Source organism: Mirounga leonina, unplaced genomic scaffold (genome assembly GCF_011800145.1).
Source record: "Mirounga leonina isolate KUSES-001 unplaced genomic scaffold, KU_Mleo_1.0 Mir_165, whole genome shotgun sequence".
NCBI lineage: Eukaryota > Metazoa > Chordata > Mammalia > Carnivora > Phocidae > Mirounga > Mirounga leonina.
In genome coordinates this window covers 82,102,016-82,117,692 of record NW_023270415.1, presented here as the reverse complement: position 1 = coordinate 82,117,692, position 15,677 = coordinate 82,102,016, and the positions used below count along the sequence as shown (strand labels likewise).

Here is a 15,677-nt window from a genome sequence, read left to right as displayed (position 1 = left end):
CACCTGTGTGTACCTCCACCCGTGCCCCATCTACACCTGTATCTGCACCTGTGCCTGCACCTCTGTGTACCTCCACCCGCACCCCATCTACACCTGTATCTGCACCTGTGCCTCCAGCTGTGTGTACCTCTACCCGCGCCCCATCTACACCTGTGCCTGCACCTGTGTGTACCTCCACCCACACCCCATCTACACCTGTATCTGCAACTGTGCCTGCACCTTTGTGTACCTACACCCACACCCCATCTACACCTGTATCTGCACCTGTGCCTGCAGCTGTGTGTACCTCCACCTGCGCCCCATCTACACCTGTATCTTTACCTGTGCCTGCACCCACCCCCACTTCTTCACAGCCCCTTGGCTGCATGTGTGGCCACCTCGCCAGCCTGTGGATGTGCTCAGGGCCTCAGTGGAAGGCCCCTTTTCCTCCTGTCCCCCATACCTCCCTCCTTCCCTGGGCGCGAGACTTGTTGCTCCTCTGGCTCCCAACGTGCTGTCCCCTCTGACCTGTGCTTGTCCCACACTGAGCTCTCCTCAGGGTTGGCACCTCTCACGTGCCATCATCCCGGCTCCACCTCCCCCTTCAGTGCAAGGGCCCTGAATCAGCCGCTGTTGCCCCAACATTCCTGGGAGCTGAGCCTGCTGTCCAGCCCCACTCAATGGCCCCGCCTGGTGGCTCAAAGGTTCAGACAGGTCACTTTGGCTGAAAACCCCCACCCCCAGAGCTAGTGCCTCCCCCAGGCCCTCCCGCTTCTCCCCGAGCCCACGAGTCCACGGGCACAGACACCAGCCCAATGCCCCCCCACCCTGGGATCCTTCCTTATAAGGTCTCTCTCCTCAGGTCTAATATCACTGTCCCAGCCTCCTTGGCCACTCACAGCTCCATGCCATCCCCCATCACACACATGACCCGAATGACTGTGGGAAGGGGTAGATCTGGGGGGCGAGCAATGAGGTCGCATAATGGATGATCAGGCTGAGTGCGCCTGGCCACTGACATTGTCCATGGCACATGGTGGGAGCCCTTTCAGGGGTGTTCCTGAGCCACAGCACCAAAAGGGAGATTCTGGGGGCTGTGCATGGGGGCCTTGCAACAGACGTGGCCTCAGTGGTTTGGGATCCATTTCAGTAGTTTCAAAACTCTCGCAGAAGGTCCCAAAAAGCAGGCTCCCTGGGATGAGTGCAAAGTCTGGAGCAGCCCCCAGGGACGGGCAGGGGCACCCCTGCGACCTGTGAGTAAGCAGGCCTGCCTGCCTATGGGGCCCCAGTAAGGGTCAGTAAGGATCAACCCTGTCCTCGGCTGCTGGGAGGTCACCACTGAGCCCGGGGACGTCCTGAGTCCAGTGTCCTTGTTCCCCTGAGGCTCTGGGCCACACGGTATCAGCTCGGCCTCCCGAGGGGCTGGAGACTGAGGTCAGCCATGCGGGCAGCCGACCAGGTCTGCGTGACAGGAACCAGATAAAGACCTTGGACACCGAGGCTGGGGGCTTCCCCGGCTGGCAACACTCGTATGTGCTGTCACTTCGGGGCCCGCGACTCCACGGGGAGAGGGCAGTAGGGACCCTCCTGGGCCCTGCTCTGGGCACCCGTTCCCCTGGCTGATGGCAGTCTGGGTCCTCTCCCTGTGATAAACCGTAACTGTGAGCATGACAGCTCTCGTGAGTTCTGGGAGCCCTCGGAGCAAATCAGCGGACCCGACGGGGTCTCGGGGACCCCTGTCTCACTTCATACGCGGTTAACTGTATAAGGAGTAGGATGTGGGCGTCCTGGCTGACAGCTCAGCAGCACCCACACCTGCACCCTCCCTCTGATGTCCAGGTCTGGCTGAGTCAGGGAGGACCTCCGGCCCCAACCCGGTCATGCCTCCTGTGGCTGCTCCCAGCAGAGCTCGCGCTGACCCCACCATCTACCTTGCTGTTGGTGTCCAGGAGAGGAAGCCTCATGGAGGACAGAATAAAGGGCTTCTTAACTTCCATCTGAGAAGCTGCAAGAAACGAACAGATGGTTCAGTCTCCCCACCATGACACGAGGCCCAACGCGCCATCGCCAGGGTCTGGCCACAGCCTGGCCTGCAGCAGGGGGAGAGGACGGCACTTAGGCAAGGCCCACCTACTTTTCTCCTGGGAACAAATGACCTTTTCCCCAAATAACATTATTTTGCCCAATAAGAAGCTGGATGATAGGTAATTTAAGGCAGCAGGTAAGGGAGTGTCCTGAGTCAGGCAGAGCCGGGTTTGTGGGGCCCCCAACAGCACCCCCGTCCCGGCAGGCCTGTTAGCAGGTCTACATGGGCGCTTTCCACACATTCCCGGCTGTGCTGATGCTGCTGGACTAAGGACCCCTCCCACCCGAGAACCAGCAGGGTCAGCCTTTGTCTCCTGACAGGTAAGCAGGGACCGAGAGCGGCTGTCAGGAAGTGGCCCTGAGACCAACAGGAATGAGGACAGAGACAAGAGTGCCCATGGCACAGGGACCCTTTGAGGCACACGGGGGGAGAGCACTTTATATTTTTAAAGATTTTATTTTTAAGTCCCCTCTACAGCCAACGTGGGGCTCGAACCCACAACCCTGCGATCAAGAGCCGCATGCTCCACTCACTGAGCCCACCAGGCGCCCCAGGGATGGCACTTTTATTCCACATGGGACGGGGTCATTCTGACAGCCGTAGCCTGTCGGTCACGCCCACGCTCTGCCCCGTGGCGGCCGTGAGAAAGCCAGTGTGGGCTCCTGGCCACAACAGGAGATGTGCAAGCCAAGAAAACATGATTCTAGACCCAACTGTGAGACAAACTGCCCCTCTGATAAGATGCTGCAAAGGCCCTTCATGAACACCCAGTAGGAAAGCAGAGCAGGAGCCACAAGAAGGTGGCAAAGGATTCTGCCGAGACTCAGGAGTGCATGAGGAGGCCAGGAAAGTGGCCACCAAGGTGGACAAGAGAAATACAACACACAACCAGAAGACTCATGTCTCAATGCACAAGGGAATCCCAGCAAGTTGATAAGGAAGACAAAGATCGATAGAAAACTGGACAAGAGACCTGACCGAGCCCCCACTGCCAACAGGAAGGCAAGGCCGCTGGACTCCGCCACCTGCTGGCCAAGGAGGTGCAGGGACAGCTGCCCAATCGGCAAAGGCAAAGACGGGGCAAAGCCGCGTGAAAGTAAGGCTGCAGAGCAGCGGAAACCCTCAGAGGCGCTGGAGACCCGGGCACGCTGCGCAGACGGCTGGGCAGCGCTGGGAAAGCTGAGGGTCCACACAAGTGCACCCACGCCCAGGACAACCCGTGCAGGACGGCAACATGGAGTGAGGGGTGCGGTCCAGGCTGTGGGCTGGTCACAGCACAAAAGTGAGCCAAAGGACACTGAAGACAACCTACTGGGCGAAGAAGCAGCGCTGACAGACGCCGCCGACCACACGGTGCTCTGTGAGCTTTCGTTCGTATTTCTGTTTCCCAAGAAACGGTTACAAAGAGCAAAGAATGCAAACAACCCAACAGAAAAACTGACGCAAGCAGTGAGCAGGTCCACCAGGAAAAGGGACGAGGGGACACGAGGGCCCAGGGATGTGAGGGCACGGGCCGAGGACAGACGTCAATCCAGTCCCCGTCTTCCTGCCACACGGGAGACAGCACTCGACTCACGGTGCCACTGCCTGCAGCTTCGACTGGCTCCTGGGGTTTCTGTGAAGGCCAGCCGTGAGCCAGGCCCTTACGACGTGCTGAGGGCGCAGCACAGAGCAAGGCAAGCATGGCCCGTCCCCAAGTGGAGACAGAACAAGCAGATGATCAGACCATCACACACTGTACGAATGTCATGAAAGGTGCAGACAAGAGGTGGAGAAGCAGACCACCAATGGGGGACCCAGTCTGGAGTGGGAGTCAGGGTCCAGGGGCTCTTCTGAATGAGGCACATCTGAGCTAAAAGCCTAAGGCCGAGAAGGGACGGCCAGGAGGGGTGCAGGGGGAGGAGCCTCCCCAGCCGGGGCGCCTGCAGCGGCTGAGCTGAGAGCCCGCTGCGGTGGGAGCGGGGCTGTCGGGGCAGCAACAGGTGGGGAGGGGCACAGCGAAGATGAGACTCCCTGCTCTCCCTACGGTGTTGACCCACAATGACCAACACCAGGACATTCTAGTAAAATTACTGGACTTTAAAGAAAACCAAACCAGAGAAAAGAGTAAAAGTCAAGGCCTGTGTGTTCAGTCGGCAATGTCAGCGTGAACCCCCCGCACTCGCCCCTCCGTCTAGTGCAGCATTTCCTAGCTCGCTCTCCTGAGAGGCCTGGTGACCACCAACACGTAACAAGCACCCCTAGCACCACACTACGGTCTTTAAGGACAGTTTCTCACTAAGGAAACAGGGCTTTTTGGAGAAATGGCTGATTCCAGGTTGGGGGCAAGAACTATCTAAGAGCCCAGAGCACCAGCTGCCAAAGACCACAGTGGCCAGGCCAAAGGACTCAGACCTTGAAGAGGCTCCCACAGCCCAAAAATGATACAATTTGAGCTTCGATAATGGCAATGACTGTAACCCATTAAATATTACAATCCATGAGCACTTAGGATTCTTTTTTTTTTGAGATGTGACATAAAATAATGCCTTTTATTTCCCCACCCCTCCCCAAATAACATCTTTTAAAAGCAAATATAACAGAACTTACTCATCCATATGAGCCTTTAAAATTAAAAAAAAAAAAAAAAAAAAAAGGAAAGTTACATTTAGAGGATAATAGGGAACAAATCTATTTTCTTGAAAACTGACAAAAAGAGCAAAAGACTCAATGATCAATCCTGCCTTCTTTACAGGAACCATGAGCTCCGGTTGGGCACACAGTACAGGAGGGAAGCATCTCTTTATCAAGGTGTTCCCGTCAAAGAAATCACCGCAGTCAAAGCAGCACTGAGTCTGCCCCAGACACTGATCACCGATGCAGCCAAGACCACGGCAGAAGAGCGCCTGGGGGGCTCAGTCGTTAAGCATCTGCCTTGGGCTCAGGTCATGATCCCAGAGTCCTGGGATCAGTGGGAAGCCTGCCTCTCCCTCCCTCTGCCTGCTGCTCCCCCTGCTGTGCACGCTCTCTCCCTCTCTCTCTCTGACAAATAAATAAAATCTTTAAAAATAAATAAAAATAAAAATCCTGAGGTAAAATAAGATTTGAAACTACATACTGAAAAGGCACTTGACAGATCTGGGAAAAATATCATCCCCAGAACAGCCAACACAGTCAATAAAATTTCTGGATTTAGGGGCACCTGGGTGGCTCAGTCGTTAAGCGTCTGCCTTCGGCTCAGGTCATGATCCCAGGATCCTGGGATCGAGCCCCGCATCGGGCTCCCTGCTCAGCGGGAAGCCTGCTTCTCCCTCTCCCACTCCCCCTGCTTGTGTTCCCTCTCTCGCTGTGTCTCTCTCTGTCAAATAAATAAATAAAATCTTTAAAAAAAAAAAAATTCTGGATTTATAAAAAAAAAAATTAACATCCTTTAGGCACCCAGGCAAACAGACCAAATCACTTCTAAAGAAACTCAGATAGATGGTCATCAGAGTTTTCAGTGACAAGGCCCAATGCTCGAGGACAGAGCTTGCTGTGCGGCCAACCTGGTGAGCATGGCAATGCCCCCCCCACACAAGAAAGGCTTCCTGGATCACGGTACCAAAGAATCCAACTATGGCCCCAACTTCTGTCTTTTCTTTCTTTCTTTCTTTCTTCTTTCTGTGAGAGAGAGAGACAGCATTAGCAGGGGAGAGAGGCAGAGAGAAAAGGAGGCTCCTCACTGAGCAGGGAGCCCGATGGGGGGCTCGATCCCAGGACCCTGGGATCATGACCTGAGCCGAAGGCAGACGCCTAACAACTGAGCCACCCAGGCGTCCTGGCCCCAACTTCTTCATCCTAATATTTTAATTCAAAATTTGAGGACTTCTAAAAAGAGCAGGGCCCTGGCTCCCCCGAAGCTGGGTGTGCATCCCAGATCCACCACTCATGCTAACGCAAGGCAGGCGGCCATTCCTGAACTGCGCCTTATTACCCTCACCTACAAAATAGACAGCAACGGAGCCTTCCTGCGGGCGCCCAGGGCATGAACAGGGCTGCAGACACAGCCAGCCCTGGGGACACAGCAGCTCCTCTGGTCAGTGAGGACTGCAGTGGGGAGAGGGGCCCTGGTCTAAGCCGTCCCTCCAGGGAGAGGCTGCATCACCCACCAGTCCTTCACCCTAATGCTACACAATGTTATATGTCAAGAATGTCTCAATAAAAGTGAAGAGAAAAAGAACAAAATCTGGTTGCCATTGAGGAAAAAACATGTTTTATGGACTTCTGATAGATCAACAAGCTATTACTGGATTTCTCACTGTAAGTCAAACTAAATATGTGCTCTAATTTTATAAAAACCATTATGAGGGGCGCCTGGGTGGCTCAGTCGTTGGGCGTCTGCCTTCGGCTCAGGTCATGATCCCAGGGTCCTGGGATCGAGCCCCGCGTCGGGCTCCCTGCTCCGCGGGGAGCCTGCTCCTCCCTCTCCCACTCCCCCCTGCTTGTGTTCCCCCTCTCCCTGTGTCTCTCTCTGTCGAGTAAATAAATAAAATCTTAAAAATAAATAAATAAATAAAAACTAGAATGAGGGGCACGTGGGTGGCTCAGTCGGTTAAGCATCTGACTCTTGGTTTCAGCTCAGGTCGTGATCTCAGGGTCGTGGGATGGAGCCCCGTGTCAGACTCCGTGCACAGTGCAGACTCTGCTTGGGATTCTCTCTCTCCTGCTCCCGCTGCCCCTCCCCCTGCTTGTGTGTGCACTCTAAAATAAATAAATCTTTAAAAAAACCCAAAAAACAGAATGGGATACGACACACATCTACCAAAATGGCTGAAGTTAAAGACTGCAGGTGTTGGCAAGGGCACGAAGCAATGTTGCTCACATGCTGCTTGTAGATAATAAGGCGTTGTGATAATAAGGCGTGGGGTACGAACTTTGTACAACAGAATGGTTTTACCAACTGAAGTTGAACATACACACACGTTATGACCCGAAACTCTACCCCTAGGCATACGATCAACTGAACATACATGGGAAAAGTGTTCCTGGTAGCATGGTGCGTCCCAACAGAAAACATAGGGAGAGAGGGACTACAGCTTAATTCACTGGGATGCTTCACAGAAAGGAAGTGACTGAGCTGCACTACACAAATAAATTTCACACACAGAATATTGAGGGAAAGAAGCCAGTTACAAAGTAATTCACACACTCAGGTCCTATCTACACCACAAGCCAGAAATCCGGTAGGGGCTCCAGGCCAGAGCCGAATCCTCACAGGCATATGCAGGGAGTCGTTATGCTGAAGAGTAAACACGTGTTTACTCTTACAAACACGTGGGTGTTATACTTTAAAATAATAATAATGCGGCTCAGGTCATGATCCCGGGGTCCTGGGATCGAGTTCCGCATCGGGCTCCTTGCTCAGTGGGGAGCCTGCTTCTCCCTTTTCCCTCTGCCTCTGCCGCTCCCCCTGCTTGTGCTCTCTCTCTCTCTCTCTCTGACAAATAAATAAAATCTTTAAAAATAATAATAATGCATGATGACACTATTAATTTTCTAAGGTGTACTAGATAGGGAAAAAGCATGTTTTTGAATTATGTCATTTGGTAAGAGAAAGTCTAATTCCTTGACAAAGTACAACATCCTTTTTTTTTTTTTTAAAGATTTTATTTATTTGACAGAGAGAGACATAGCGAGACAAGCAGGGGGAGTGGGAGAGGGAGAAGCAGGCTTCCCGCCGAGCAGGGAGCCCGATGTGGGGCTCGATCCCAGGACCTGAGCCGAAGGCAGACGCTTAATGACTGAGCCACCCAGGCGCCCCAGCATCCTTTCTTGATCAAAACTCTTCAGGGTATAGGGATAGAGGGTACATACCTCAATATCATAAAAGCCATCTATGAAAAACCCACAGCGAATATCATTCTCAATGGGGAAAAACTGAGAGCCTTTCCCCTAAGGTCAGGAACATGGCAGGGATGTCCACTGTCACCACTGTTGTTCAACATAGTACTAGAAGTCCCAGCCTCAGCAATCAGACAACGAAAATTATTAAATAAAAGGCATCCGAATTGGCAAAGAAGTCAAACTCTCACTGTTTGCAGATGATATGATACTCTATGTAGAAAACTCAAAAGACTCCACCCCAAAATTGCTAGAACTCATGCAGGAATTCAGTAGAGCGGCAGGATATAAAATCAACGCACAGAAATCAGTGGCATTTCTATACACTAACAATGTAACTGTAGAAAGAGAAATTAAAGAATTGATCCCATTTACAATTGCACTGAAAACCATAAAATAATAGGAATAAATCTAACCAAAGAGGTAAAGGATCTGTACTCTGAAAACTATTGAACGCTAATGAAAGAAACTGAGGAAGACACAAGGAAATGGAAAAACGTTCCATGCTCATGGATTGGAAGAAAAATATTGTGAAAATGTCTATGCTACCTAAAGCAATCTACACATTCAATGCAATCCCCATCAAAATACCATCCACTTTTTTCAAAGAAATGGAACAAATAATCCTAAAATTTGTATGGAACCAGAAAAGACCCCGCATAGCCAGAGGAATATTGAAAAAGAAAAGCAAAGCTGGTGGCATCACAATTCCGCACTTCCAGCTCTATTACAAAGTTGTCATCATCAAGACAGCCTGGTACTGGCACAAAAACAGGCACATGGATCAATGGAACAGACTCGAGAGCCCAGAAATGGACACTCAACTCTATGGTCAACTAATCTTCAACAAAGCGGAAAGACTATCCAATGGAAAAAAGACAGTCTCTTCAACAAATGGTGTTGGGAAAACTGGACAGCCACATGCAGAAGAATGAAACTGGACCATTTCCTTACACCACACACAAAAATAAGACTCCAAATGGTTGAAAGACCTAAATGTGAGACAGGAGTCCATCCAAATCCTAAAGCGGAACACAGGCAGCAACCTCTTCGACTTCAGCCGCAGCAACTTCTTCCTAGAAACATCACCAAAGGCAAAGGAAGCAAGGGCAAAAATGAACTATTGGGACTTCATCAAGATAAAAAGCTTTTGCACAGCAAAAGAAATAGTCAACAAAACCAAAAGACAACCGACAGAATGGGAGTAGATATTCGCAAATGACATATCAGATAAAGGGCTAGTATCCAAAATCTATAAAGAACTTCTTAAACTCAACACCCAAAGAACAAATGATGCAACCAAGAAATGGGCAGAAGACATGGACAGACATTTTTCCAAAGAAGACATCCAAATGGCCAACAGACCCATGAAAAAGTGCTCAACATCGCTCGGCATCAGGGAAATCCAAATCAAAACCTCAATGAGATACCACCTCACACCAGTGAGAATGGCTAAAATTAACAAGTCAGGAAACGACAGATGTTGGCGGGGATGCGGAGAAAGGGGAACCCTCCTGCACTGTTGGTGGGAATGCAAGCTGGTGCAGCCACTCTGGAAAACAGTGTGGAGGCTCCTCAAAAAGTTGAAAATAGAGCTACCCTACGACCCAGCAATTGCACTACTGGGTATTTACCCCAAAGATACAAAAGTAGGGATCCGAAAGGGTACATGCACCCCAATGTTTATAGCAGCAATGTCCACAATAGCCAAACTGTGGAAAGAGCCAAGATGTCCATCGACAGATGAATGGATAAAGAAGATGTGGTCCATATATACAATGGAATATTATGCAGCCATCAGAAAGGATGAATACTTACCATTTACATTGACATGGATGGAACTGGAGGGTATTATGCTAAGCGAAATAAGTCAATTGGAGAAAGACAATTATCATATGATTTCACTGATGTGAAAATTAAGAAACAAAACAGGATCATAGGGGAAGGGAGGGAAAATAAAATAAGATGAAATCAGAGGGGGAGACAAACCATAAGAGACTCAATCTCAGGAAACAAACTGAGGGTTGCTAGAGTTGGGGGGGGTAACTGGGTGATGGGCATGAAGGAGGGCATGTGATGTAATGAGCACTGGGTATTATATGCAACTGATGAATCACTGAACTCTACCCCGAAACCAATACTATGCTATATGTTAATTAATTAAATTTAAATAAAAAAAATAAAATTGATAGAACATTCAAGTAAAAAAAAAAGACTGATCAAGACTCAGATGGCAGGACAAATACAGTGTGATCTCTTTTACATACGGAATCTAAAAAAAAAATATCACCTATCTATATCTATAAAACTGAGCTCACAGAGAACAGATTGGTGATTGCCAGAGGTGGAGGGTGAAGGGTGGGAAAAATGGGTGAACTGGGTTTTTTCTGTTTAAATAAACTGAATATAAAACATAAGAAATTAAAAAATAGAAAGTCTACTTCCTTACATACACATGTGCATGTGTGTTAACAGAGAACGAACCAAAAACAAGACCTATGCGAGCACAAGACAAGCCTGAAAGCAGACGAGCCAGGGGGCAGTTCAGGAGGAGAGCGTCTGCCTGCACACGGGCGTCTGATACAGGCACCCGGCTCCCAGCGCCGCTAGCTGAGTCACCTCAGCCTCCTCATCAGGGAAACGGGCTCCGAGGAGGGGCTGCCGGGGCGGGGCGGGCGCGCACTTCACCTCTGTGTGACCACCACCATCCTCCGGGTGTGAGGAGCCCTTCCCCAGGGAGCCAGCGCGCTGCCGGCCCCTTCCCACAGGGCATCGTCCCCCAATTCCATAAGATGCCTCGTGTCCACGGGCACTGTCTGTGACTCAGCCCCAACCCACAGGACCTCCCTGGACAGGGGTCAGCATTCTTGTTCCATAAAGGGCCAATGAGAACCTATCTTAGGCTTCAAGGGCCATGTGTGGTCTGTCACACTCTTCTTTGCTTTTACAACCTGTTAACATGGAAAACCCACTCAGAGCTTGGGCTGCCCGACAGCAGGCTGCAGGCCGACCATGGCCCATGGCCATTATTTACTGACCAAGACTCATCAAAAAATACAAACTCGGGTGTGCCACGTGTCCAAGCTTGTTGCTGATTAAATGAGTCCTAGAAGCAGAAGCCCGGAGCCTTCCATCTGACTGAGGGAGTCATGAGACACATGCAGACCAAGGGGTGTTCTGCCGAATAGCAGGTCTGCACCCTTCCCAGGGGCCCACACCTAAGAGACAGGTCTCTCTGACTGGACCCTCCAGGGCAGCCGCGACAGACGACTTAGGACATGTCTGAGCCACCAGGCCAGGGGGCGAGCAGGGAACGCCTGGCCCGGAAGGGGCGCTGCAGCCCAGCGACTGCAACCACCCATCAAAGGCAAATGTCTACGATGGACATTCGCTGGTGGGCAGAAACGTATTTTTGAAAAAGTTTGGAATTTTGCAAGATAGAAAGTAGGGACAATTTTTTTAAGGATTCAAGCAAGGGGGGGGGGGCGCCTGGGTGGCTCAGTCGTTAAGTGTCTGCCTTCGGCTCAGGTCATGATCCCAGGGTCCTGGGATCCAGCCTCCCCTGGGGCTCCCTGCTCAGCGGGGAGCCTGCTTCTCCCTCTGCCTCCACCTCTCTCTGTCTCTCATGAATAAATAAATAAAGTCTAAGAAAAAAAGAAGAAGAAAAAAGATTTCAAGCAAGGGGTGCCTGGGGTCTCAGTTGAGCGTCCAACTCTTGGTTTTGGCTCAGGTCATGATCTCAGAGTGGTGAGATAGAGCCCTGCATCAGGCTCCATGCTCAGTGGGGAGTCTGCCTGTCCCTCCTCCCCACTTGTGCTCGCTCATGCTCTCTCTCTCTCAAATAAATAAAATCTTAAAAAAAAGAATCAGAGCAAGATGTTCCTTTCACCTGCAAGATGGACAGTGCCTGCCTTTTTCAGACCTTGCCCCCCGCTGGGCACTCACCGGCCGAGTTGATGACATGCCGCACCACCTGCAGGGTGCCCACGCGGGTCCTCTCGTTGTTGGTATCGAGTTTGGGCAGCAGGAAGGCCAGTAAGCGGTCAGGGGCACAGGAAGCTGCAGGGCAAGCAACATCCAAAAAACGTATTTGTAGGGGCGCCTGGGTGGCTCAGTCGTTAAGCGTCTGCCTTCCGCTCAGGTCATGATCCCAGGGTCCTGGGATCGAGCCCCGCGTCGGTCTCCCTGCTCCGCGGGGAGCCTGCTTCTCCCTCTGCCTGCCGCTCCCCCTGCTTGTGTGCTCTCTCTCTGACAAATACATAAATAAAATCTTTAAAAAAAACAAAACAAAACAAACAAAAACCGTATTTGTAATCATCTGCTCCCTGCTTGACGCCGGTGTGTGCAAACCCCAAGGTGGGGAGGGTGGACACCAGGGGCTGCAGCCCGGCCCGGCCTCTGCGGGGAGGCTCTGGAGTGACACACAGGCCCAGGCCCAGGCCCAGGCAGCAAAGAAACCTCCTCAGCTCCAACCCCTGACCGGAGCCGCCCACCTGCACACAGGCGATCACCCACGGTGAGCAGACAGCGTGCCCACAGAGGGCCCTGCGGGAGAGGCCGCAGCCTGCTTACCCAGCACGGTGAAGCAGCGCAGCACCTCCTTTTGGTTGCTCACCACCAGGGGGCTGGATGACTCCACGGGCACGCAGATCTGCTCCAAGGACAGAGGACGGACACGAGTCACAGGGGAACGCTGCTGCCTCCCAAGGGCCCCACCAGCCACGGGGCCCGGAGAGACTGCCCAGGCCTCGTGGTTTCTACCTCCAGCACTTCCTTGGGGTGACACAGACGTGCGCGCCCGCCATCAGGGGCTGGTTCAGGGACCCGAGCCTCAGCCCTCGCGGTCTGGCCCTCGTGTCTCCAGAGAACCAAGTCCTGGCCCCTTCCCACCACAGCCAGGACACAGTGTCACACGGGCTCTGGGCACGGGCTGGAGACCACTAATCTCTAGGATATAGAAAGCACTGGAAACCGAACACCTAGTGCTGATTCATTCAAAATTGTAAAAAAAAAAAAAAGTTGCATTGGTTAAAGTAAGAGCTGAAGCCGTTGGCAGATGTGACTCTAGGGTCCACTGCACCTCAGCGGGTGACACGGAAGCCCCCCAGTCACCCGGGGCTGAGCTCTGAGGTGGCATCCCCGTCCTGCCCCCCCCAATGCCCAGGGTCAGGGTCATGGCAAAGGACACCAGCAGGGCCTCTGTGCAAAACGCTCAATGGCAATTCCTGAGTACAGCAGAAGAGGTGACCAACAGTACAGAGCGAGTCCCCAGGTCCACAGGCTCTGCCCCAGGCTGGACCCTGCTGGCACGCGGAGAGCTGCGGGAAGTGGGTGAGGGGCAGGCACTGGCCCCAGGTTCCCAGGGAGTTCCTTGCTCTTCCCACTGTAAAGACCTCATCTGGTCATGAAAGGCAGCGCAGCGGGCTCTCCCTCTGGGGGAGGCCGACTGCCAAGTCGTGAGGACGTGCAAGCAGCCCCGTGGCAAGGAACCAAGGCCTCCAGCCAGCAGCCCCACGAGGGCACCCCACCTGAGACCCCAGCCTCAGCCGAGCCTTCAGACTGTCACCACACGAGACCCCGAGCCAGAACCACTCGGCTGAGCCGGGACTGGACCCTGCACAGTGGCCGCAGAGCAACCCGCGGCCGCCTCGTAAAGGTACCCCGTTCCAGAATCACTGGCTACATGGCAGGAGATAACTAATGCGAATGGGCGGTCGTCTGGAGAGCAGAAAAAGTTGGATTCTCACAGTTTCCCTAAAATAAGTTCCAGGTGGATTAAACAATAAAAGTGTATTAGGTAATAGGAGGCTCTGAAAAACAGTTTGCGGGCGCCTGGGTGGCTCAGTCGTTAAGCGGCTGCCTTCGGCTCAGGTCATGATCCTGGAGTCCCGGGATCGAGTCCCGCATCGGGCTCCCTGCTCGGCGGGGAGTCTGCTTCTCCCTCTGACCCTCCCCCCTCTCATGTGCTCTCTCTTTCTCATTCTCTCTCTCAAATAAATAAATTTTAAAAAAATCTTTAAAAAAAAAAAGAAAGAAAGAAACACATAGGGTGCCTGGGTGGCTCAGTCGTTAAGCATCTGCCTTCGGCTCAGGTCATGATCCCAGGGTCCTGGGATCGAGCCCCACATCGGGCTCCCTACTCCGCGGGAAGGCTGCCTCTCCCTCTCCCGCTCCCCCTGCTTGTGCTCCCTTCTCTTGTTGTCTGTCAAATAAGTAAATAAAATCTTAAAAAAAAAAATCCAGCAGGGACACCTGGGTGGCTCAGTCGGTTAAGCGACTGCCTTCGGCTCAGGTCATGATCCTGGAGTCCCGGGATCGAGTCCCGCATCGGGCTCCCTGCTCGGCAGGGAGTCTGCTTCTCCCTCTGACCCTCCTCCCTCTCGTGCTCTCTGTCTCTCATTCTCTCTCTTGCAAATAAATAAATAAAATCTTAAAAAAAAAAAAAACAGTTTGCATAACTCAAAAGCTTTTCTAAATATAACGAAACCCATACCATAACATAAAAGATGGATACACAACGATGGAAACATTAGATAATTTTGGTGGCAGAGAATATCAGGAACAGAGCCGCACGACAAAGGACAAAACAGGAGCCGGGACAGCACATAGGATGGAAGGCTGGTGAGTATGGGAACTGAAAACCCAGCCGAAGAACAGGAGACACGAGTGGGCAGCTGTGAGGCAAGAGAAAATCTCGTCACATCCGCTTCTCGGCTCCGTGCCCGCATCTCCACTCCTCCTGCCCCTGCAATCACCTGCAACACTAAGTACACGATCCTGAGCTGCCGTCTCTTTTCTCACTGCTGCGGTTTCGGGGCGGCACACCTGTTCTCCACAGGGATCTCCGACACTCTTGGTGAGCTCAGTTCTGGGGCATTTCATGCCACGTTTCTGCTGCTGCTGTAAACGGTATGTTTTGGGCGCTGCCTAGTTGGCCGGTCCGTCGGTACCGGGGAGGAAACTGCTGTTGTCTGGTAAGTTGCTCTTGCAACTGGTAACCTTCCTGAGCTTATTACGCGTTCTAGTGTCTGTGTGCGGATTCTGTTTGTACACGAGTGGATTTCTAGATGAGGGAATCACTCCTCCCTAAAACAAACACTGAGTGCTCACGAGTGGCAGGTACCGCGCCAGGTGCGTAGACAGCAGGGAAAGCAGACAACACCCCAGCCTCCCGCGGTCTACGCCGCAGCTGTGGAGAGGCGAGCAACAGGCAGTCAGGTGTCGGGCACGTTCAAAGGTGGTGAGTGCCACAGGGAGAAACAAAGCAGGGGCAGGGACAGGGCGGGGAGGCCAGGCGACAGTCCACAAAGCCTCACGTCTCCGGGGCCCACTGAGTGGGATTTCCTGCTCTGACCCCAAGGGAATGCACCGGAGTCCCCCTCAAGAGGAGGTATGCTGGGGGTGTGGATGCATGAACCCTAACGAGTTCAAGAAGTTCCTCCCCAATCCCTATTGCTAAGACTTTTAACGATAAATAGGTGTTGCAAGTCATCAGAAGCTTTTTCTTCATCAACCGAGGTTCCAGACTCTTTTCCCTAATCTCTTTCTGAGAGGGAGCATCCTGACAGCTTCTCAGTCCCTCCCGTTTTGGGAGTAGAGTGCAGGATCCGTTAGCTCTAATGTGCACCTCAAACTACAGACTTAGTCTCCCCTGGACGACACTGACTTTACTCCATCAGGCAGCTCTGAATCTTTGCCTGGTCTCCAAACCCACGCGTATGGGACGGAAATTAGAAGTTGGGTAGAACTCAAC

At 52.2% G+C, this 15,677-nt stretch overlaps 1 protein-coding gene across 1 annotated transcript in view; it reads right to left on the bottom strand.

Moving 5' to 3' along the window:
- The window catches only part of MROH1 (maestro heat like repeat family member 1), a 68,550-nt gene that overhangs the window by 25,934 nt on the left and 26,939 nt on the right, over positions 1-15,677 (bottom strand). The window contains exons 12-14 of the mRNA XM_035012286.1: positions 12,497-12,575; positions 11,870-11,983; positions 1,911-1,984 (exon numbers count right to left, since the gene is read on the bottom strand). Coding sequence (XP_034868177.1) covers positions 1,911-1,984; positions 11,870-11,983; positions 12,497-12,575 — 267 coding nt within the window. The remainder of the gene's footprint in view (positions 1-1,910; positions 1,985-11,869; positions 11,984-12,496; positions 12,576-15,677) is intronic.